At 49.6% G+C, this 20,104-nt stretch overlaps 1 protein-coding gene across 1 annotated transcript in view; it reads left to right on the top strand.

Moving 5' to 3' along the window:
• The window catches only part of GRAMD2A (GRAM domain containing 2A), a 38,893-nt gene extending 28,427 nt beyond the window's left edge, over nt 1-10,466 (top strand). Inside the window, exons 2-11 of the mRNA XM_049778741.1 lie at nt 4,101-4,190; nt 4,890-4,947; nt 5,284-5,359; nt 6,115-6,218; nt 6,686-6,781; nt 6,878-6,949; nt 7,121-7,183; nt 8,517-8,655; nt 8,774-8,975; nt 10,358-10,466. Coding sequence (XP_049634698.1) covers nt 4,108-4,190; nt 4,890-4,947; nt 5,284-5,359; nt 6,115-6,218; nt 6,686-6,781; nt 6,878-6,949; nt 7,121-7,183; nt 8,517-8,655; nt 8,774-8,975; nt 10,358-10,466 — 1,002 coding nt within the window. The 5' untranslated portion in view covers nt 4,101-4,107. The remainder of the gene's footprint in view (nt 1-4,100; nt 4,191-4,889; nt 4,948-5,283; nt 5,360-6,114; nt 6,219-6,685; nt 6,782-6,877; nt 6,950-7,120; nt 7,184-8,516; nt 8,656-8,773; nt 8,976-10,357) is intronic.
• The last annotated feature ends 9,638 nt before the right edge of the window (nt 10,467-20,104 follow it).

Genomic DNA, 20,104 nt, shown 5'->3' with positions numbered 1-20,104 from the left:
GTTAAAATTGAGCTGATAGGGGCCGGGAAGGTGGCGCTAGAGGTAAGGTGTCTGCCTTGCAAGTGCTAGCATAGGACGGACAGCGGTTCGATCCCCCGGCGTCCCATATGGTGCCCCCAAGCCAGGGGCAATTTCTGAGCGCATAGCCAGGAGTAACCCCTGAGCGTCAAATGGATGTGGCCCAAAAACCAAAAAAAAAAAAAAAAAAGATTAAAAAAAAAATTGAGCTGATAGTTCACGGTTGGTTCACTGTTGGATGTGGTTTAACTATCACAAATCACACAGGATGGGGGGAACATTCAAAGTTTCTGCCATTGAGGGCTTAAACTTTAGCAGACTTCTGCTACTCTGGGCCTAGGCAGGAAGTCTGGACAGAGGACACAGGGTATGCCTGACATGATGCCTCTGGCCTCACAGGAACCTGGGTTACCATCCACTCCTTCATTCCTTCCTGAGAGGCCACATTGTGGCCCAGTTTGGAGAACAGGGAGGAGTAGAGTTGCCAGGAGGGAGCCATCCCATCAAGAGAGAGAAGGATGGGCTCATGCAATGGTACAGTGAGTAGGTCACTTGCCTTGCATATGGCCAACCTAGGTTCTATCCCTGACAGCCTCATATGGTCCGCCAAGCACTGCCAGAATTGATCTTTGAGTGCACAGCCAGAAGTGAGCCCTGAGAACTGCCAGGGGTGGAGGAGGAGGAGGAGAAGGAAGGGGAAGAAGAGGACGAGGAAGAAGGAAAAAAAGGAGGAGAAGAAGAAAAAGGAAGAGGAAATCCCACTGTAAGAGGTAGAGGGTACAGTGTGGAGGAGCAAGTCTGAGAGAAGGGGCATTGAGAATGACTTCAGGATTCCTCGAGGATGCCCAGCGGCCAGGTAGGCAGGCAGACAGTACCACTGGGCACTCAGCCTTACAGCTGAATGATCACAGGGTACGAAGGAGGAGGGCAGAAGTGATACAGAAAAGGACAGAATAATGGCCCTGTATGTGGTGTTGGAAGAAGCCCCATCTAGGCCCTCTGCTTCCACTAAAACCTTGTCCTCTTCCGCAGCCCTTGAGTCCACATCCTGTGCCTCTTGATCACAGACTGCAGTGCTGGACAGAGTGATAGTTCAGGCTGATGCAGAGGCAGAAAGGCCAGCCTTGCTATCAGAGTGAGGTCGTGTGGTCCTGGATGCATCATCTTGAGCATCTCCCATGAAGGTGTCCCCAGTCTTGCCCAGCAGGCACCCACATTGCCCAGGATGAGTCTTCCATGTGGCCCTGGGAGACTTAAGAGCATCCTGTGGACCCTGACAGCTCTGCTAAAATCCAGCACCACCCTTCTTCTGCAGCAGGACAGGATCTGAGGCCCCAAGTGCTCCAACCTTCTTCACAAGCAAATCACCTCTTAGCAGCAACCCCACCCCACCCCATCTTGAGCAGATAAACCCAGAAACCACTACAGTCCATGAGGGGTAGTGAGCTGAGTGGACGTGTCCCTGAAGAAAGGCCAGTTCTGGGGCTTGACTACCTAGAAGGGTTCCTCCTATCAGTTGCTGCTCTGAGTTTTCCCAGTGTTCCCCTCCCCACCCCAGCATAGAGCTTGCCCCCACTTGGCAGAAAAATCAGAGCTCCTGATCATACTTACACACAGCCTGTGGTCTGTGGCAAGCACTACTTTGATTATATTAGGTCCTGGGTTTCATCCCTGTCCCCCAAAGAAACAGTTGCCCTTAATGCTTTTTAGAGGGGGGGCCATACCCAATAATTCTCAGGGTTTACTCCTGACTCTGTGCTTAGGAATCACTCCTGGTGGGGCTTGAGGGGCCAGGGATCAAATCTAGGTCTATTGCATGCAAGGCAAGCTCCCTACCCTTTGTACTATTGCTCTAGCCCCCTACATTTAATTTTTTTTTTTTTTTTAGAAAACAAAAATTAAAGGGGTCCCAGGAGACAGTACAGTAGTTAGGAAACAGACCTAGCAAGCACCAGATTCAGATTGTCCCCTGAGCATCTCACATAAAGCCCTGGAGGTCCCCAAGTACCACCAAAGTGGCCCGGTTGTCCCCATAATTACTGGGTCTGAGCAGTTTTGCAATCTCAGGTCCTTAACTAAAATGATGTCTTGGTTGGTCAAGAATAGCCAGTGAGGCCTTCAGACCTCCTGACCCTTACTTGGGCGGTCCTCACAAACAAAACAACAAACAAACAGGAAAACAAACAAAAAGAGGCCAGCTGCATAGGCAGGGTCTAGAACCATCCCATTGACCACATGTGAAGGAATCGTCTTTACAGATATTAGAAGTCAGGTTATCCAAACTATTTGGGACTTCCTTAAATTGTGTTATTTTCTCCCCTGTAATGTGGAGGAAGATGAGCCCCTCCTTCTTGGATCATCCTTTGTATCCATCTCCTAGACCCATTTTGTACCTTATTTATTCTTTTAAAGGGCCATGAGGGCCTGCCGGGTACTGGCACAGCCAGGTTTGGGGTGCAAGTTTGGGGAGGTTAGTAAGGGGAGGAGGAGATAGAGTCCTCATGCCCCAGAAGAGGTGGGTAGTTAGAGCAAGAGTGACAGATGTGGTTGGGGAGCACCTGTGAGGGCCTGTGCTCCACACCCCAGGTGAACCCCCTTCCTGACAATGTCATACTTTACCTGAGGCTGAGGTGGGTTCAGAATCTAGGTATAGGCATGATTGGCCATGTAAGATTGGAAGAGATAAACCCAGGAAGTTACTGTCCCATGGGGAGTAAAGCCTTGCTTCCGTTTTTCTTTTTGGTTTTGTGGCATTGCTCAAGAGTGAATGCTGGCAGTGCTCAGGGTACCTACCATATGCTGTTCTGAAAATTTGAACTAGAATAAGCTACATGCGAGGCAAGAGCTTTACTTCCTTATAAATGATTCTTGAGAATATATTTTATGTGTGTCTCCTGTTTATTTCTAGTGAGTCCAAAAAATCAAGAGGGGAAAATCTATTTCTGGAATAATAAACCAAGCAGATCCAAAAAGTAACTGTGGGAATCAAAGGTCAAATCACTAGCCCAAGGGGCCGGGAGGTGGCGCAAGAGGTAAGGTGCCTGCCTTGCCTGCGCTAGCCTTGGATGGACCGCGGTTCGATCCCCCGGTGTCCCATATGGTCCCCCAAGCCAGGAGCGACTTCTGAGCGCATAGCCAGGAGTAACCCCTGAGCATTACCGGGTGTGGCCCAAAAACCAAAAAAAAAAAAAAATCACTAGCCCAACCTGTTATCTTTCAAGACTCAGGAACTGTCCCACGGTGTACTGAAACTAGGCCACATAGCGTGGGTGTGAGGTCACTACACTCTTATCTGTCTGATTCTAAGTACAACCTGTCTCTTGGCCAATGTATTTCTTACCTGTATAGTGGGCTGACAAGAGGGTGGCAGACAGAACTCTGAGGGAAGAGAACTTGACCCTATCCTGGTCAAGTTGAGGGACTAAGCATTGGGGTTAGTACCCTGGGTGCAGTCATTTATTCCCACCACCCACCCCTTTCCTTGCTGCCCCTGATTCTGAACACACTCTGTTGTCCAGTTTGACTACTCAAGTAGTTTATTGGGATTTTGAGGGACAGAAATTCAAAAGTGAGGGGGTTTCCCACCTACCCCATGAGAGGGTCTCTCCTCCTTCTGGGGCCCTCTCACAGGGACATTTTGAGTTGGGTTGGGAGCAGAACTGCCCACTATCCTGTAGCAAGCCACCTTCCCATACCCGCTGCAGCCTTTCTCACTTCAAGAAGGCCTTTGTGCTTCATGTCTCGTCCTGGAACTTGTTCGTCTGTACTTGCTGCCCAAACCCAGAACAGATCTGTGTCCTCCCCCTTCAGCCTCTCAAGGGTGTGGCCTAGCTGGGCACCTGCCAAGCACTGGACTTGAGGTGGATCGATTTTCCTGCCCACTTGGAGAGAAGCCCTTAGAACAGGCTTCCAGGAAAGGAAGGGTGATGCTTTCCTTGGCCGGTTTCTCTAGAACCCCAACTTGAAGAGTGGGGTCAATGTTGGGCGAAGTGGGGGTAGAGGTAACCATTCAGGACAGAGCCAGCCACCCTCGGTGTGCCCGGGGCTTTCCTTCTTGACAGGGGTCTGTTTGTTTTCAGCAGCCACCAGATGCATGGGAGGAAGGCTTCTCTCAAGAGCCCCGAGTCCTGCCCAGAAAAACCAGAGAGGACCCAGGAGTTCCCGGATTCAAGGTGAGCCCACTCTGGCTTTGCCCTGTCAGCTACATGTATGGCTGTGGGAAGCCGCAGGAGGGTAGGTAGAATGAGTGAGGATTCCTCAGGGACCTTTAGCTGGTTCCAGACAGTCCAGGGACTCTTTCTCTGACACACAGGACCAGCCCTGGATACTGGGACCCAACTGTGTCCAGGCTTCTTGGGGTGCTGGTCTCCCTGCACACCTGTCCTTAGGCCACTCAGTTCTTTCTCCACCCCTCCACCCCCAAGCTAGAAGCTGGAGGCAGCTGAAGAGGCCAGTCCTGCCCTGGAGCTATGCTCATACTTCCCTCCCCTTGACCAACCCAGTCCCTCCTGTGCTTATTTATTCCCACCCAACCAGTCTCTGTGGGTCTCTTAGCCAGAGACACAGCTGGAGTGGGTTGCTTGCACCAGAGGTGTGTTGCTTGCTCCAAAGGATTTCTAGGAGATAGCTCTTGGGGGTGGGGACTCTGCACACATTGGGGGGGGGTTAGAGGATACTCAGTCACAATTCCTGGCATCTGGAGGTGCCCTTTACCTCACATACTCACCAGGTTGTGCCCCCCCCTATCCAAGGACCTTGGTCTAAAAAATCTCTGCTTCAGCTTTTGGCTGGAAGCCAGGGCAACCTTGGCACAGAACCCTGGGTAAGACTCAAGGGTCCCCTGTCCCTGGAATGGAATGTCTCCTTTGCAGTCTGCACTGGCCAGAAGGCTTGAAGGGCGAAGAGATAAAGAAGTGCAGCCGGGAAGGGGTAAGTGTGCAGAGCACTGAAGGGGGGCCCTGGGGAGACGGGGGCTGGTGCCAGGAAACCCCACAAAGTGTCCCCTCCTTCCTGGAAAGGACCTTTGAGTCCTCTAGTCTCTAGGGACCCAGCTTGGTCTGGAGACAAGTGGAGCCCTGCACGCCACTGGCTGCTTACCTGTGCTAAGGCCATGGCCTCTTCCCCCACCCCACCCCAGGTGACCAGCTCCCCCTTACCGCTTGTGCTGGCCAGCTCACCTCCCTCCCACTCCAGCCAGCTCCTCCACCCTGCCCCATGCTGAGTAGCTCCATGCACACTTTCACAGATGAACCCCATGTTTTTCAGATACTCCTGAGTAAATACAACCAGCAATACCACAAGCTGTTCAAGGACATCCCCTCAGAGGAGGTGGTCCTCAAAGGTGAGCTCTGGTCTCCATGGAACCAGCCCTGGGGGTCACCTCTAGGTTTTGAGGCCCAGATCTGCTCCCTGTCCCCTCCATGGTTCAACCCTAACCAGGAAGCTGGGGAAGTGGTGGGTGGTCTTCTCTTTATTGTTTTGGGGGGGTTTGGACCACACCCAATGGCGCTCGGGGTTTACTCCTGACTCTGTGCTCAGAAATCGCTCCTGGCAGGCTTGGGGGACCATATGGGATGCTGGGGATTGAACCCAGGTCAGTCCTGGGTCAGTGATGCGTAAGGCAAATTCCCTACCACTGCTGTCACTCTGACCCCACTTTAGATTTAAGATCCTTGGAGGAGCTAGATGGGGAGGTAAAATGGAAGCCATCCGGCTTCTCAGTTTCCTTTCCTGTTCAGCCCTGATCAGGGACTCTTCCCTCCAGCAGTCTCTGGCCCCAGTGGGAACATTTTGCACAATCTGGGTGCAGAACTGGCAGGGTCCAGTGGTTCTGTGTTGGGGACACTGGGACAGAGGCTGCCTTGACCTTCCATGCCAGGGACACGGTGATGAAAGAGGAAAATATCTTGTGGGTGGGGAGGGGCAGACAGGTATCTTGGAAAAGAACTTTGGGCATGCAGAGGGGTGCTGGGGCCCAGGACTGGGAAGGGTTCTAGAGAGCACCTGGCTGGACTCTGGACTCTTGAGGGTAAGCACAGGCTCTGCAGCTTCTAGATTTACCTTGCCCATGACCTTCCTCTCTCCCACATCCTCCAGTGTGCTCCTGCGCCCTCCGGAGGGACCTGCTTCTCCAGGGACGTCTCTACATTTCCTCCAACTGGCTCTGCTTCCACGCCAGCCTCTTTGGCAAGGATATCAAGGTAGCAGAGAGGGCGGATCAGCACAGCCCAGCGAGGCCCAGGAGGGACAGTACTTGGCTGCTCAGTCCATGCTGTCCCTCTGCTCGGTGAGGCTGAGGTACCTTCTCCAGTGTCCAGGGAAGTTTCTCTGCCCCAATCTGTACCCATTACTTGGTGTGGGCTGGCCTGGACACTTCACAGCCCCTGACCCTGTTTGTGGGTGTCTCTGGGGAGTCGAGTGTGGGGGCCACCACCAGGGTGAGCCAGTGCTGAGTGCTTCTGCTACCAGCCAGGATAGCATGGTAGAAGCCAGCACTGCAGGGGTGGGGGGTAAGGGTTCCTGTAGAGCGGGTACAAAGTTTCTATCCTCTATGGGGACAGTTGTGCTTCTGCTATCAGGGATAGCAGGGGCCATAGCCCACGTAGACAAACCAAAGAATCGTCCTGGGGGTTGAGCACTAAGGGATACAACCCCCCACCCCCATCAGGTGGCCATTCCTGTAGTGTCTGTGCAGATGGTTAAAAAGCACAAGATGGCTCGTCTCCTTCCCAATGGCCTGGCCATCACCACCACCACCCAGAAGGTTCGTGAGTCTGGGGGCCCATGTTTCCTTGCCAGTCTCCCCAGCAACACGCCAGAGTCCCTCAGCTGATTAGGCTTTCTTTCCGTGTTGTCCCAGTATGTCTTTGTGTCACTGCTGTCCCGGGACAGTGTCTATGATATGTTGCGGAGGATCTGCACGCATCTCCAGGTATGGAGGTGGGGGCAACATGGGGGTGGCCTTGACTCTGTTTCTCTGCCTGTGGACCCTCAGAGCAAGGCTCCGCAGGACCCTCAAGGGCTATTTGGAGGTGACTTTTTCTCATTGTCTGCACACACCTGTCCATGGGCCCATGGTGAGCTTGTCCTCCTTCCTCCTTAGCCTTCCAGCAAGAAGAGTCTGAGCATCAGAGAATTCCCAGAGGAACCCGAGTGTGAGTCTCTGGTAAGGCCAGGGTCAGGGCCTCAGAACACAGTGGTTCTGCTGCTTTTTACTAGGGCCCATCAGGTACCACTGGCCCAGGTTTGGGTGCTAGCAGCAGCTATTCTCAAGTCCCCTAGACCTCCTACACCCTGGGCCCTGCAGTCTCATCAACTTCTCAAATGAACAAATGCCCAGAACTCAAGATACCATATTTTCTGGCGTATAAGACGACTTTTGAAATGAAAAAAAAAAAAAAAAGTCATTCAAAAATCAGGGGTCATCTTATATGCCAAGTGTATCCCGAAAAACGTTTTGATATGCCACTAAACGAAAATCATCTGGATATTGCCATGACACGAATTTTCCAACTTGATCCTGCACCAATCACTGCCAGGCTGCTCGGACCGCCTCTCTGACTCAGCCAATCCAAGCGGGCTTTTGATGCATGCAAATTAGACAATGTTCTGTACCCGAATCTGCACTGTAAAAAGCCTGCTCAGATTGGCCAGAGTCAGAGAAGAAGTCTATTACAGTATAACCTTTGAACCTTTGCTTGTTGTGATTGGCTCACTGTGGGACATACATTTGCAGCACAGGAACGTTCTGTCTGATACAGCGAATATAGGCCTAAACCTATGTTTTAACTGTAAAATTAGGGAGTCGTCTTATATGCCCGATCGTCTTATACACTGGAAAATATGGTACTGTCTGGGTTGGGCGCACATCTGTCTAGACAATCAGCAACCCTGTCTCTTCCCATGAGCAGAGCTGTAAGGGCCCAGAAGGGGACAAAGTTGTTCTAGAGAAGAGCTCTGAAGTCTCTGTGGGATCAGGCAGTCTCGATTTACATCTGCCCGGGGCCTAGCGGCAGTTTCCTTCAGCTGAAGACTCTGTGTTGACAGAACTGCATGTCCTGAGCAGGGATGGGGGTGGTTAAAGCCCTGGGGGGTTTGAAGCATCCCTTACTGGCCACGAAGCAGTTAGTAGAGGCTGCCACACACACTCCATGCAAGGGAGAGAAGGCAGGCCGCTGTTGTGTTTGCAGAGTGGGGCTCCAAGTGCCTTCTGCCTGGCAGAGGGAGGTGCTGAGGTGGGCCCGGAAAGGTGCAGAGGGTCACAGGTCCCCGGATCAGCTCCTATTGCAGATCGCAGTGGTGGTTCTCTTCAAAGACATGCTTTCCTGGATGAGTCACAGTGAGGAGGGGACAGCTGCAGGCTAGGTTGCTCTTGCAACATCCTGTTCCCTGTGGTGCCTGCTTTCATGCCGGTGAGGCAGCTGGAGTGGTCTCAGCTTTGGTGTGGACTCGTGGGACAAGTGGGAGCCTGAAGCCCTTCTCCTGTGCCCACCCCACAGGAAGTCCTCATCCCTGAAATGAAGTGGAGGAAAGTGTGCCCTGCTTCCAGGTCCCTGTCACTCCCGGACCACATCCCCAGTGCTCCGTGCACCACCTTGGACTCTACAGAGAGTTTCTTCCCCTCCAGGAAGTCTTTGAGTCCTGGTGAGTTTGGGACTTCTTCATCTAGGGCCACTTTCCCATCCACCTACTTCTACTGGATGAAGTATGACACGTGGCAGAATTTCTTTGAGCTGTTCCTTCCTTCCAACTCCAGAGGAAAAGATACGAGCCTCGGGAGCTTGGATGAATGGGGGAGCAAGTAGGTCTGTTCCAGGCGACAGGACCAGAAAATGCCTTGTGTTCTTCTCGGCAGATGCCACTGCTTGTGCAAAGGAGAAGCCGGAGGAGGAGAAGAGCAAGAGCGATGGGGAGCTACGGCTGTGGGATTATCGGCTCCTCAAGATCTTCTTCGTGCTGTAGGTGACTAGGCTGGGGGAGGTGGGCCAAGCCCGCCGGTCTCTGGGCTTCTGAGGAAGACACTAACCAGGGTGAGGGGATGGATCTTCTGGATTGGAGGTGACTCCATCACCCCTTCTGGAGCAAGAAAAACACCTGTAGTTTTTTTTTTTTTTTTTCTTTTTCTGACAGTTCTGTAACTCAGGGTATGTCTCTGCAATGGGAGGTGCAGGAAAAGCTTTAGAAAAATAAAAGATTGGGGGGCCGGGCGGTGGCGCTGGAGGTAAGGTGCCTGCCTTGCCTGCGCTAACCTAGGACGGACCGCGGTTCGATCCCCCGGCGTTCCATATGGTCCCCCAAGAAGCCAGGAGCAACTTCTGAGCGCATAGCCAGGAGTAACCCCTGAGCTTCACAGGGTGTGACCCAAAAACCAAAAAAAAAAAAAAAAAAAAGAAAAATAAAAGATTGAAAAATAAAAGATTGAACAAGGTAGAACAGGGGGGTTGGGGCCGGAGAGATAGCATGGATGTAGGGAGTTTGCCTTGCATGCAGAAAGATGATGGTTTGAATCCCAGCATCCTGTATGGTCCCCTGAGCCTGCCAGGAGTGATTTCTGAGCGTAGAGCCAGCAGTAACTGCTGAGCACTGCTGGGTGTGACCCAAAAACCAAAAAAAAAAAAAAAAAAAAAAAAAAGAAAAAAGAAAAAGAAAAAAAAAGAGAACAGGGGGTCTGGCTAAACTGGAGGGAGCTGTCAAATAGTTGGGGGCCAGTGATGGGGAAAAGCTCAGGCAAGTTCTGGAATCCTAGACTAATATGCACTTCTGCACGTTGAGCATGGCAGGGCCTTTAGAGAGCAGCCATTCATGGCGTTACTCCATCTGCCATCAGTGACATGCTTCGTCTCTGGTGGCTGGGCTCTGGCTCTCCCCATTAGTGACTGCTTCCCTAGCTTCATAGGGGGACATCTCAGTGGCCTCCCAGAGTGGCTGATCAGAGGAAAGGGGGCTCAGCAGAAGGACTTAGGACCTTGCTGGTTGGTGAAGATACTGCCACAGGAACTATCCTCAGGATGTGCCACAGCCTCTGGGGAACATGGTGGCCAGGCATGTGTGGATGTGGGGCAGGAGATGCCAGCTTCTCTCCAGTGGCATGAACCTCTGAAATGCTTTATTTTTTTGTTTTTGTTTTTGTGTCACACCCGACAGTGCTCAGGGGTTACTCCTAGCTCCACACTCAGAAATTGCTCCTGGCAGGCACAGGGGACCATATGGTATTCCGGGATTTGAACCAATGACTTTCTGAATAAAAGGCAAACGCCTTACCTCCATGCTATCTCTCTGGCCCCCTGAAATGCTTTCTGCCTAGAGGAGGGCTCCATCCTTCTCACCCTGTGTTCTCCAGGATCTGCTTCTTGGTCGTGTCCTCCTCCTACCTGGCATTCCGCATCTCCCGGCTGGAACAGCAGCTCTGTGCCCTCAGCTGGGAAGGCCCAGTACCAGGACACAGGTGACGCTTTCTCCTTCCACACCCAACAGGCCACTTGTCAACTTGACAGTGTTGGGTCCTGTTTCTGAGCGAGCTGGATGGCAGGAAGCAAGGCTTCATGCCACTGAAGGGTGGGGGACCACTGGGTTGGCACAACCCACTTGCTGCCTTCAGGGCATTGGATCTAATGGGGCCTCTTCTGTGTGCAGGTAACAGCCACTCTGCTTTCATCCCTACTCAGCTGAAGAACCTAGGACTCCTGCTGATTTTAAGGACACCACCAGGGGGCCAGTCTCAGGACCCCCAAACAGCCTCTAGGAAGAATACTCCGGGTGCCAAATTTCTACCCATGAAGCCTTGGGTTCTGCTGCTGTGCTGGGACTGAATGAAGAATATATCCTGCTCTCCCCACTCCCTGTCCCTCTGCCATAGCTGACCTGTTTGTTTACAAAGCTCCCTTGATTTGGGAACTCAGAATCAGCCTTCTGAAGCCACCAAGGAATTCCATCCACAAAGCTTTAGCAGTCACTTCAGTGAGGGAAAAAAAAAAAAAACCAACTAAGTTGAACTTATTTCTTGGGAACTGTGCAGGCTGCAGGCAGCAGGCAGTACCCTTGCAACAGAGGCTCCTTCCTGGAATGCATCTCTCCATGGTCACACATCACACTATGCAGTGGCAGCATAGGGCCAGACTTCCAACTGGCCCACCCAGGCTCCCCTCTCTCCACATTCTGCTTGTTCTGAGGCTTCTGGGTTGCTCTGATCTGGGACCTCCACAGATTTCCTGACAGAATTTCTGAAGACTGGATTGCCCATGCCCAGTGGGAGGCAGTGTGGGGCCCTGATGATGACAGGCTGAGACTGGGCAACTCCTGCAGGTGGCCTCTGCGTCCTCAGCTGCCACGGTCCACAGTGCCAAGTAGAGAGAGGCCTTTGATCACTGTGTCTGCAGACTTCATCCTCATGTTCCACTGCTGTGCACAGCCCTAGGCGAAAGGAAGGGGTGGCTTGACCAGGCCTTACTTTGTGTTCTCAGAGTCCTGTCTGTAGGAAGGCTTGGCTGGGCTCTGGTGTGGGGTTACTACAAGGCAAAGCATATTTATGCCACCTTGAGACTAGGCTGAAGGAACCTGTCAGAAATCTTTGGGGACAAGAGGGAAAGGGAAATGGAGACAGGTGGCTTTGCCATGAAGCATCTTCTTTCTCTGTCAAGGTTTTTATTTTTAAAAAGCTTTTCTTGTACCTCAACTCTGAACTGCTCACCCCAAGACTCCACTTTGCTAAGAAGGTTCTGGACGGGCCTTATTGGGGAGGCCAGGGATGAGGGAGAGTCACTTGAAAGGAAGTAGATGATGCTACAAATAGTTATCATCTGATAGCTGAGAAGTGATCAGGGGGGGCATTTCAAATGGAAATCATTCATTATGAAGCCATCACCACTCTGCATTTGACAGTCCCAGTAGTTGGTGATACCTCCTTGACCTCAGCCTAGTGCTCTCTACCTTCTGTCTCCAGGCAGTCACAGGGTAAAGCTTCAAGGTTGGCCTGTGGGTCTCCTGCACTGACCCTGCTTGTCTTGAGGGAAGCTTCCTGCCCAGTCTCTCATTGCCATGCTAGCCACATGCCTACATTACCAGGGAACAAGTCTCCTTCACTGTTTCTTTCTATCCAATTTTCAGGGAAATGATCCCACAGGGCCCAGTGCCTCCCCTCCCAAAGGTCCTTGCTGAAGATGGGGGAGACCAGCCCTATGCTCTGAGCCTTGTGAGGTGAGGTTGAGCCAAGAAGGCACAAGTAGAGCCAGGTCAAAGTGGCTATGATGAGGTGCTGACAAGTCTAGTCTCCAGTAGGGCCACAGGCTGGGTGGGTGGGGCAGGGGGCACTTCTGAGGCCAGAGTTGAGGGTCACGGGCTGTGTATCCCTTTGGAGGATTCTCTTTCTGTTCCCACTTTTTGTCCTTCATGGTCCTCTGGGGCTGTTGTCCATTCTGTTGTTGTGCTTGTATGTACCCTCTGTGTATTTATACAGACCTGCTTGGGTGGGCCGATGAACCTCTGATTCCCCAACAGTTTGCCTCAACGATCCTTGGGTTGTTCCATGATTGTTACTCTTTGAAATTATTTTTAAATTAAAAGAATCTGATTTTTCTAGCATCCTTTGGTGTGAAAATTTACTTTTTAAGTTGAAATAACACCATATTATGATATCAGCTTTAGATGTCCATCAGTGAAAAGCACCCTGTATACATACTAAAGTCCACTACTATTGTTCAGGGAAAGAATTTTTGTTTTTGGACTATACCCAGTGCTGCTTAGAGCTTTACTCCTGATTACACTGAGGAATCACTTCTGGCAGTACTCTGGGGATCTTATGGGGATCACTCCCTGGTTGACTGTGTGCAAGGAAAGCAAACTCTTATACTGTCATTCTGTCACTCTGACCTAGAAAGATAATTTTTATCTTCTGATGACTTAGCAAAGAAACTCTTCCTGGCATATTTGGCACCAAGGAGACTGGTGTGACCTAAACAATTCCCAGAATGCTAAATGGTCTGAGCAGCTCACAAGACTATAGCTGAGCTGACTCATTCAGGTCTGCAAGGAAGGGGGAAGGATGACCCCGGAGAGCACAGCACTATGTCTTCTCTCTGGTGAGTGGATGTTGAGAAATCTCCATTTCCCCATGGCAATTCCCAGTGGAATCAGAAACTGAAGTCACACTCAAGAGCCACAAACTTTGACCTTGAGCTGTAGATATGGTCTCCAGATAAGGCAAGCACCTTATCCTCTTGTATTTGATGACTCCAGCAGCAGATATGGTCCCCCAAATGCCACCAGGAGTGACACCTGAGCAGAACCAATAGTAAGCCCTGAGTACTGCCAGTTGGGGCCCACAAACAAATAAACCAAAAATACAGTACAACACAAAAATACTTTGTGATTCAATATTGACACCCAGGTATATACCTTTCAAGATCATTGAAAATAGAATTGGTTTTTTTTTTTTGGTATTTGCGTCATACCTAGCAGCGCTCAGCGCTCAGGGGTTATTCCTGGCTCTACACTCAGAAATTGCTCCCGGCAGGCTCGGGGGACCTTATGGGATGCCGGGATTTGAGCCACCACCCTTCTGCATGCAAGGCAAACACCCTACCTCCATCTACTTCCATGCTATCTCTCCAGCCATCCCTTTAACTTTTTTGGGAGGGAGGGTCACACCCAGCAGCGCTCAGGAATTACTCCTGGCTCTAAGCTCAGAAATCACTCCTGGCAGACTCGGGGGATCACATGGGACAGGATGCCGGGATTCAAACCACCGTCCTTCTGCACGCAAGGCAAATGCCCTACCTCCATGCTATCTCTCCGGTCCCTGAAAATAGAATTTAAGAACTCTGGATATTTTTTGTTCATAGCACATTATTCACAACAGCCATATTTGTTTAGAGATGAATGTTTAGCAAACATGGCACACACACACACACACACACAGGAATACTACTCAGCTTTAAAAAGGGAGGAAAGTCTGATACACATTACAACATGGATGAACTGTGAGAACAAATGCTAAGTAAAATAAGCTTGTAACAAAAAATATAGATATTGTAAGACCCATTTATAGGAGTCTTATAATGGGGGCCGGAGAGATAGCATGGAGGTAAGGCATCTGCCTTGCATGCAGAAGGATGGTGGTTTGAATCCTGGCATTCCATATGGTCCCCCAAGCCTGCCAGGAGCGATTTCTGAGTGTAGAGCCAGGAGTAACCTCTGAGCGCTGCCAGGTGTGACCCCAAAACAAACAAACAAACAAAAAGAGTCTTACAATAGTCAAATGGAGCAAAGCAGAAGAGCATTGATTGCCAGGAGCTGTAGCAGAGGAATGAGTGTGAGTATTTGGTACTATATTTCAGCAATGTGAGACAAAAGAAGGTTCTGGAACTAAAGGGCAGTGCTTTGAATGAATGCACTTCACACTGAAAAACTATACAAAATGGTCAAGACAGCAGGATTTGTGTAGCATAATTATTTTTTACATTTCTTGGGGTGTGATTTAAGTGATAATGGCGTATGCTAATCGTGTGCAAGACCCTGAGTTCACTCTTCACCTCCACATGCTTCCTGAGTGCCACTGAGTGTGGCCAAGAATACCAAGGACACCATCGCAACTGATCATTGAACTGTCTGATCTGCATCATTGGAAGTGACTCCAGGTTTCTCAAGCACTGCAAACAGTGGCTCCAATACAACTATTTTTTAAAAGTGTCTGGAGTGGAAGGCAGAAAGAAGTTTTGATTTTATGTAATTTTCTCTCATATATATTACATTGTAATTCTTAGATACTAAGCTGAGATCTGGCAGAAGACAGTTTTAATTTTACACAATGCTCTTAAGTATAATTCTTTTTGTTGTTGTTGTTGTTTTGGGTCACACTCGGCAGCACTCAGAGGTTCCTCCTGGCTCTACGCTCAGAAATCGCTCCTGGCAGGTTTGGGACCATATGGGATGCTGGGATTCGAACCGTCATCTTTCTGCATGCAAGGCAAACACCCTACCTCCATGCTATCTCTCCCACCCCTTAAATATAATTCTTAGAGACTACTAGGACTGGTAAACTAAGTATGTGCTGAAATCTGGTGTTTTCTTTGGCTAAAGGAAATAAACACATAGGTGTTACATGCAGTAAAACATGGCTTATCATTTATGCCCATAACAACCTCTCTCACTCTCCATAGTAGCACTGTAGATAAGAAACTTAGCTTTATATTTATATTTCTATGAAACTATCAGTAGAAGAGAATGACAACTACCTTAAATTCAGAGAAATGGCGAAAAAGACATATGTTATACAGGATCCTCAGGCTTTGTAACTTGGGTCTAGGCCTTAGAAGGGGCAGAAGTTCTAGTGAAAGGTAATTTAAGAATGAGAGGAGGGGAAGAAGGGAGGAGGAAAGAAAACAATGAGGGTGTTCCAAGAGCAACATCCATTTCCCCCAAATTGCTCTTATGTGCATATCTAGGCTCCCAGTCAGCTGGCTCTGTCCCTCTTACCAGGTTACTCTAGCATCAGGACACCCATTGAGCTGGTGAGGTTGTGAATAAAAATATAGGTTTTGAGGACACACCTGTATGCTTACTTCTGGCTCTGCATTGCTGGTGAGCTTAGGGGACCATCTATGTTGCGGGGATCATGCTGGGTCAGCTGAGTGCAAGGCAAGTACTGTACCCTCTGTGTTATTGCTCCAGCCCTGAGGCCGTGGATCTACATTGCCTCTCCCCTAGATGGTGGGCTGAAAAACTGACATTCTAGAAATGTCAGAGAAATGTCCCAGAAGGCTCTGGGTTAGGCAGCCCATCTCCAAGAGGAAATGGTTCCCACTTTACCATTAGGTGGCAGCAAACTCCAACAGGAAAAAGTCACATTAATGACTTCATTCAACAAGTCATATGCAGGCTCACATATACAAAACCTCTACCTGCCCTGTAGAATAGAACATAAAGGTGTGCGTTCTCTCCTCCCTCCCTTCCTCCCTTCCTCCCTTCCTCCCTTCCTCCCTTCCTCTCTCTCTCTCTCTCTCTCTCTCTCTCTCTCTCTCTCTCTCTCTCTCTCTCTCTCTCTCTCTCTCTCTCTCTCTCTCTCTCTCTCTCTCTCACCCACACACACACACACACAGTACCTAGTCCTCTCTGCCACAGTGCCCTCAAGGTCATTTCTGTCCTTTCCCCTACTGTTGCCCCTTTCTTTTTCCTTTGCTTTTGCAGCTTGAGAAAAAGCCTGAGGTAAATCTGAGGAAATGCATTTCCAGGGGTTCTCCAGTCCTCACAGTCAACCAGTTGCAGAAATGGCAGTGATGATGATGAACAAGTGTGAGTTACTGCTAAGTATCAGGGACAAAGGGTAGGGAATAATTCAGTTTCTTTTCCAACAGGGACACAAACCCAGGCATTCCTCTGAATTGCCCGCATTGTCTGTTATCTACTCAGGGTCCTGAAATCTGGCTCCCGTGGGTGTGATTTCAGGAGGTACCCTCACGGCCTCCTGCCTTCACTTAGAGGCCAGGCACTGGGCCCCAGTGCTGAGAAAACTCATAGTCAAACAGCTATGCATTCCTTGTCCACTGGACTGGAAGGGGAGGCACCAGAACCTCCTCTGAAGTGGTAATGCAGAGAAACCTGAATCTGTGCCTCTATGAGCCTGACCTCCACAAAGTCAGGGCACACCTGACGCCCAGCAGGCCACGCTTGCTGGGCTGCCTCTGCGTTGGCAGGAGGGCAGGGCTCCTTGCCTTCCTGGAATGTCTTCCTTCTTGTTTGCCACTCTGTGTCTGGCTCAAAGCCAAGCTTGGTCTGTTTGGAATGCCAGGCCCCCTTCCCTTCTCTCAAAGCATCTGAGAAGAGGCTCTTCTCTGCTGGGGGCAAAGGTTAGGCTGCAGCCTCACCCACGCTTGACTGACTTTTCTGCAGATGCTAGCTAGCATTGCCTCCTCTATCTCAGTGACTGCATTTGAGGGGGGATAAACAGCTGGGACCCTAGGAAAACAAGCCTGGCACATTGCTGTCTTATCTTATTGACGGGTTTCTAAATCGGGCCAGAGCGGACAAGCATTGCAAGCTGTTCATTAACTTGTTCGATGCAGAGGCTGTGGCAGGCCCTGTGTTGGGAGAATGTGACACCCGCTGCTCCTGGAGTCACTCTAGCGTGACTGCGTGTTCATGAGTGTAGGATTTCTGATGGAAGTTTTCCCTCGCTGATAGTGCCAAAGGCCAGGCTAGTCTGGTTGGCACAATCTCATTGGGGGTTTTATGTTTAAAAGATTTATTAAGCACTTTCCATAGGATCCTGAGCATATGCTTCGGTAGGGTTTATGTACTTTTCTGGGCCCTGTACAGAGTGCTACTTAAAAACATCTCATCTGACTCCAAATCTCTTAAGAGAGTCACAGCCAACCAGCATCATTTTCATACTTTGCATTGTGGAAACGGAGGCCAGCACATTCAAAATGTCATGAGGCCCCCTTCAGGGGACTAAATGAGGTCAGAGAGAGGGAATGTAACTGCATAAGACATGAACAGCCAGGTAAAGCACAGAGGGTAGGATATGAACAGACAATCACTATGAGGGCAATGCTGTATATACTGCTTCTGAGAACAAGAAAGATGTGGATTAGAGATGTGGAGAAGAGCCCTACAAAACATGTGTTTGGAAGACAAGGTAGGCATATAGATGGTGGTGTAGGGTATGGTGCAAATGCAAACCAGTGGAGAGAGTGTCTGTCAGGGAACAGATGTTAAGGGGCAAAACCTCTCAGGAACCTGAAGTTCGAGAAATAGTACAGTGGGCACGGTGTTTGCCTTGTATGCTGAAGACCCGGATTCAAGCCCTGGCACCCTGTATGGTCCCTCATGCACTGCCAGGAGTGATCCTTGAAAGCAGAGCCAGGAGTGAGTCCCTATTGTGTAGACCCAAACAATCAGACAATAAACCTCTCAGGATGTGAGAGACACAACAAAGAACCCCTGGAGCTTTTGAAACTGAGGAGTGTAGACTCTTCCATGGTTTAAGAATATTGGTTTGGCAATAAGAGGAATATTGGTTTAGCAAGCAAAGTCAATTAATCTAGAACAATTTCTCAGCCTCCTCACTACTGACATTTTGGGGGCATAATTCTGTTATGAGGAGAAGACTAAATTATATTATAGCTGCTTAGTCATACATTTGTCCTCTACCCACTGACTCCTACCACACTCACTCCTAATTCATGAGAGCTAAAAGTCCCCTGACATTGCCAACAACCCTGGAGTTGGGTGGGTGTGGAGTCTAACCACCCAGAGGGGGAAATCACTGAAGTAGACAGCAGGAGAGTAGGACTTTGACCTCAGAATATCAGCAGGTATAATTTTAATAACCAACTGCATCGGTCTGCTGACTTCTAGAATAGCTGACAACAGAAAGAATGATTTCCTTGCCACAGGAAATTCATCAATGCCAACAAACTTAATGGCCTGAAGAAAAAAGACCAGAAGTAGATCATTCTGCATATTAGAGACCTCTAGAGGATATTTCAGAGCTGCAGATAATGTATTCTGGACTCCTTTGTACAAAAGGGGCTGAGAACTGGATTTCTCCCCCCACCCCCACCCCAAGTCACATCTTGCCCAGCAGCCACTTTGAGTAAGGAAGGACTGGCTAAATTTGTCTATAGGCAGGAGAGGTACAGATCTATAATTCTGCTAGGCTTGCATTATCTTTCTAAATTTAGTTTTGTGAGCTGACGAGATAGCTCAAGACTAGGGTAAAAGCCTGAGGGATAGCACAGTGGATTGGGCATTTGCTTGCAGCTGATCCAGGTTCGTTATCAGTATCCCATCCCAAGTTTGCCAGGAGCAATTTCTGAGTGCAGAGCCAGGAGTAACCCCTGAGCACAGCTGAGTGTGGTTCCCATACAAAACAAAACCAAAAAGATTAAGGTTCATGGTTTGTATGCAGGAGGCCCATATTGATCCCTAGTATCACCTGGCCAGCCAGCATCTCAGTATCCCTTAAGAATCACTGGATGAGAGGCCAGAGCGATAGCACATTGGTAAGGTGTTAATTTGCCTTGCACGTGACCAACACAGGACAGACCCTGGTTGGAATCCTGGCATCCCATATGATCCTCTAACCGTCCAGGAGCGACTTCTGAGCGCAGAGCCAGGAGTAACTCTGAGTGTTATGGGGAGTGTTTAGGTGTGACCCAAAAACCAAACCAAAAAAAAGAATCAAACAAAAGATACTGCCATCATGATGGTTAGGAGAAATGGGTTGAGGGGCCTGAAGAATGGCTCATAAATGCTATTTTGGGGCTCAGAGGAAAGATACAGTGGGTACAGCACTTTCCTTGCATGAAGCAGATCCAGATTTGATTCTTGATACTACATAGGGTCCCCTGAGCCCTGCCAGGAGTGATCCCTGAGGAAAGCCAGGAATAAGTCCTGAGAAGCTCAGGGAACCCCATCCCCTACTCCCCCCCCCCCCCACAAATAAAAAGTGCTTGCCTTGCTAGGGGAGACCATGACAGTTTAATCCCTAATTCACTGAATACAGTCCCATCAGCTCTGTTGTCAGGGAACCGATGGCCACATCAGTGAGTGCAATCTCCAGTGCATCTCTAGAGCAGGTGTGTGATCCCTGGAGAACACAATGTGCAGGAACCCCTCAGCCAGACGATAGGGATCCTTGGCAAGGATATGTACAAGCACAAGAACTCAACTCAACCAACAAGTGCCACAACTAAGTGTGCAAGAGCCTCAGTCATTGCAACAACTGGAGCCAAAAAAGGGAAGGTTGTAAAAGAGCATAAGCTCAGGCTTCAGGACAGTGATACTTAAACCCCATCAATTACTTAACAGGCAAACCTAAGTTTTCTCTAGAAGGAGGCTAATAGTCTCTAGTTTAGTTTTATGATCACTGATGGGAAAACATGTAAAACCCAAAGGAGTCCCCGGTGCATAGGAAGAGCACAGCATTTGCTGTTCTCTATTAATCTTCAGGAAATAAGGTAAATAAGTATAAAAACCTGTTGTAGGTACCTTGTAATTATATAAAGGTTTATATGATACATTTTTTTGTTGGTACTGTACTTTTGGGGGGGAGTTACACATAATGGTGCTCAGGGCTTACTCCTGGCTG

This window comes from Suncus etruscus, chromosome 1, assembly GCF_024139225.1.
Source record: "Suncus etruscus isolate mSunEtr1 chromosome 1, mSunEtr1.pri.cur, whole genome shotgun sequence".
Lineage (NCBI taxonomy): Eukaryota > Metazoa > Chordata > Mammalia > Eulipotyphla > Soricidae > Suncus > Suncus etruscus.
The sequence above is the reverse complement of the archived record's forward strand: the minus strand, read 5'-3'. Positions and strand labels throughout refer to the sequence as shown.